We start from the raw sequence: 3,851 nt of genomic DNA, 5'->3' as shown, positions 1-3,851 counted from the left end.
GCTGGAGATCCTGACCAGAACCTGGCTGGAGATCCTTGCTAGGCTTCTGATCAACTGAATGCTGTCTCCGTGTCATTCCTTCTTCGCCGACTCCATCCACACCTTTGGGGACCCCTGGACCTGCTGGGGTTGGACCCCAGCAGGATGACTGACTGTTTTGTAAATACATGTAAAATTATTTTCAAAGATCCCCTTCTAAACTAAATATTTTAAAATGTTCATCGTCTTAATTTGAGCCTGAGCTGGCATGTCACTCCCTGTCCTCCGTGTGTAGCCGTAGCTCAGTCACTGGGGTGTGAAGTCCCGTCCCTGCTGCAGAAGGTCCCGCTACCTGTTTGGGCTGATGCTGTTGGTGGACTTGTCTTTGTGGTGTGGTTTCCCCTCTTGAGTCTAAAGTTGGTGATGAATTCAGTGTGTTAGAAAGCAGTAACGTACATTTTGAAGGTTTGGCGTAGGAGAAGCTGGATAAATTTTTTTGATCAGTACAAAAGTTTATTTAACAAAAGTTGAACGTGAAAATGGACAGGACTCTATATTGTAGTAACGCAGGTGCTGTGGAGAGGGAACATGTGGAAGCAGTTGATTACTCTGGTGACTACATCCATTCTTTTTTTTTTAATCTTTATTGTTCAGATTATTACAGATGTTCCTCTTTTCCCCCCATAGCGCCCCTTACAGCCATTCTTTATGCTCGTTCCAAGGCTTCTAACTTGATGGCACTATTTCCTCGTATTACCACCGCTCCAGTATTGTTCTTTGCCCACCAGTTGCCTCTCCACACATATCCATCACAAGATTCATACAGGGATCAAATCCCACAATAGTCCTTGGACATGTCTGCCACCCTTTAATTTCCATGATAACTTCTCCTCCGTAAGTTTCTTTAACTCGGGAGGGTGAGCTTTGCCCATGGTGCCCACGAGCTCAGAGACGCCTCCAGACGGACTTCATGGCCTTCAGTGCTCCTGCTGGATAATTTCTTAAATCTTCCTATCTGGTTTATTATAGTCCACATTTTGAATTAAAGTTTAACACTGATTATGGAATAATGTCAAAAAATGCATTTAAGATTTGTTGGCTTTTAATTAAAGTTTGTTTTTACTATACTCATTCAACTATTTCAGGATAGAGTGCAAAATCAAATTAATGTTTTAAAATTTCTGTGTATAGCGTATGTTAAAAACAAACACAACAGCCCTGGCTGGTTTGGCTCAGTGGTTGGAGTGTTGCCCTAAAGATTAAAGGGTCGAGGGTTCAATTCCAGTCAAGGGCATGCGCCTCAATTACAGGCTCTATCTCTGGCCCTGGTCAGGGTATGTACAGGAGGCAACCAATCAATGTTCTCTCTTGCATCAATGTTTCTCTCTCTCTCTCTCTCTCTCTCTCTCTCTCTGCTTCTCTCCCTCCCACTCTCTCTAAAAAACCAGTGGAAAATATCCTTGGATAAAGATTAACAATAAACAACAAACAAACAAACAAAAAACAACAAGATACTAATGAATACCTTTTAGAATGGTGAAGATCCAAAAAGGAACACAAAACATCCAGCCCCAGGTCAGGGTACATGCAGTAGGCAACCAATCGATGTGTCTGTCTCACATCGATGTCTCCTCCTCCTCCTCCTCCTCCCTTCCACTCTCTCTAAAAATCAATGAGGAAAAAAATATCCTTGGGTGAGGATTAAAAAACAAACACAGCAACACTATTAAAAGCTCATTTAAATTCCACTACCTAATTACTTATATCTTTAGATTTAGGTCTCTGTTGATCTAGGTGGTTTCACCAAGCTGGAGAATTACTATTTAAAGAGTGATAAGGTTGACTTGTAAATGAACTTCTGCCTTTGGGTATGTTTTCCTAAGAGTTTCTCTCTAGTTAGTAAGAGGAAGAGTGAAAGTCTGGTTTCAGAGTAGGAAGGAGAGACAATGAAAGAGAAGTGATTCAAATGGATGGATGGAATGAGGAGACTTTGAACCCATTTTGAATGTCAGCAGATTGGTAATGGACAAAAGGAGTATAGGTATGTCTGTAGACAAGGCATTAACAGAAATTCACAATCTGAATTCATTGAAATGCCAGGAATTGTTAGCAGTGCCAAATAGGACTAAGTGTAATTTTCTGTTTTTTTCATTACTGAAATTAGCAGAATACAGCACTGATTTCTGCTGTTACCATTTTTCTCCCTGAATGCTAGGCTTGATTTGTATTCTTATTAACTTTGTCCTATAAATGACCTTGCAAGGAGAATGATCCTAGAGGCTAAGCGAAACAATGTCTATATTTTCTGAGGCTTCAGGCTAGGTTTTATTAATATAATGTCTAAGATCTTTGAAGTTGTGACTTTACCAGGAAAATCATAATCTCCAAACCTTTATTCATAATGGGTCTGACTTCCGGGGGGAACAGAATACCTGCTGTGCTAATTATTTCCATTATCAGCCTCCACCAAAACACATCCTGGGTTCCTCTGCTTGCACAGGTAGAAAGCATGACATCACGGAACTGAGCTCCGAGGCCATGAGTTTGATCTCCCATGCAACACAGGAGCGACTGCGAGGCCTCCTGGAAAAGCTGACGACCGTTGCTCGGCATCGAATGACCACCTACAAGGTAAGGGATCGCTCGAGCAGTCGAGGTTCTTCTTGCCTCTTTGTCATGTTCACAGTAGTTTTTTTTATATGGATTTGTATTCTAAGTATATTTGTAAAGAAAATGATTGAGATATACTTTATGTTGGTAGAAAATTAAAATCTTATTCCTAATTTGCCTTCCTTAATTCGCTTACGTGACAAACAAAGTTTAAAATGGAGTTTAAAATGGTATCCAAAGCTTCAGTGCCGTGTAAACTGACATAGGCATCTGCTCTGGCCCAGGCTTCTTCTCATCAGCTTGTGATGGGGGAGGAGATGTGTTAGAACAGAGCACTGTGTGGCTCTGCCCTCGTCAGGGGTCTGTGCTCTGCTCACACTCCTGTTCCTCTCGGTCAGTCACATCATTGCCTCGGTGCTAATCCTGGTGCCACTCGTTCTCGTCTTGACTGCTTTTACACCGAAAACAGCTGAAGACAAGGATGGCCTGTCTGCCCCTAATGGTGTGAACCACATCGCTGGCCACTGTCAAGATGAAAGCCCTTGATTGATTTGAATGACGGTACTCGGGGAGAGGTGAGGGACGAAAAGAAAAAGGATAAAGATCAAGCTTTCCCCCAATGTCAAGAATGTTTACACCTCGGTTTTGTACAACATGGGGTGTGGGTAGCCTCATGTGGTTTTGAGTTTGCAAGACTGGTCATGTGATGCTGTCCTTGTTCAAAGATGCCAGGGTGGCATCGGCCACTGGCACATCCCTCGAGGAATCGTCGTATTTTCTCTCCTTTCTGCTTCATTTAGAACCTTGGAAGGGCTATTTATATAGTTGCTGAGGTCCTCACTTGTATAAATCCTTGTCAGAGTTTGTTGGACTGACTTAAAAATATGTGATGAGAAGAAGAAAAAGCTTTAAAAAACCCAATATCAGTATTTCTTGGGTATGTTTCTAGACTTTGTTTCTTCTAGGGCATATAATTATTCATAGCATTCTCTTACCGTCCTTTTTATTTCTGTAAGATTAGTAATGATCTGCCCTAACTGGTTTAGCTTAGTGAATAGAGCGTCGGCCTGCAGACTGAAAGGACCCAGGTTCAATTCCGGTCAAGGGCATGTACCTTGGTTGCGGGAACATCCCCAGTAGGTGGGGTGCAGGAGGCAGCTGATCGATGTTTCTCTCTCATTGATGTTTCTAACTCTCTATCGCTCTCCCTTCCTCTCTGTAAAAAAATGCACACACCCAGAAGGCTCTGCACGCACCAGAGG

General features: G+C 42.4%; 1 protein-coding gene and 1 pseudogene across 1 annotated transcript in view; one reads left to right on the top strand and one right to left on the bottom strand.

Annotated features, from left to right (window-relative positions):
* Positions 1–3,851, top strand: part of TAF4B (TATA-box binding protein associated factor 4b) — a 70,719-nt gene that overhangs the window by 20,821 nt on the left and 46,047 nt on the right. The window contains exon 10 of the mRNA XM_015564679.1: positions 2,480–2,610. Coding sequence (XP_015420165.1) covers positions 2,480–2,610 — 131 coding nt within the window. The remainder of the gene's footprint in view (positions 1–2,479; positions 2,611–3,851) is intronic.
* LOC107183249 lies at positions 686–911 on the bottom strand (annotated as a pseudogene).

Source organism: Myotis davidii, unplaced genomic scaffold (genome assembly GCF_000327345.1).
Source record: "Myotis davidii unplaced genomic scaffold, ASM32734v1 scaffold181, whole genome shotgun sequence".
Classification (NCBI taxonomy): Eukaryota; Metazoa; Chordata; class Mammalia; order Chiroptera; family Vespertilionidae; genus Myotis; species Myotis davidii.
This window is presented reverse-complemented; position numbering and strand designations above follow the sequence as displayed.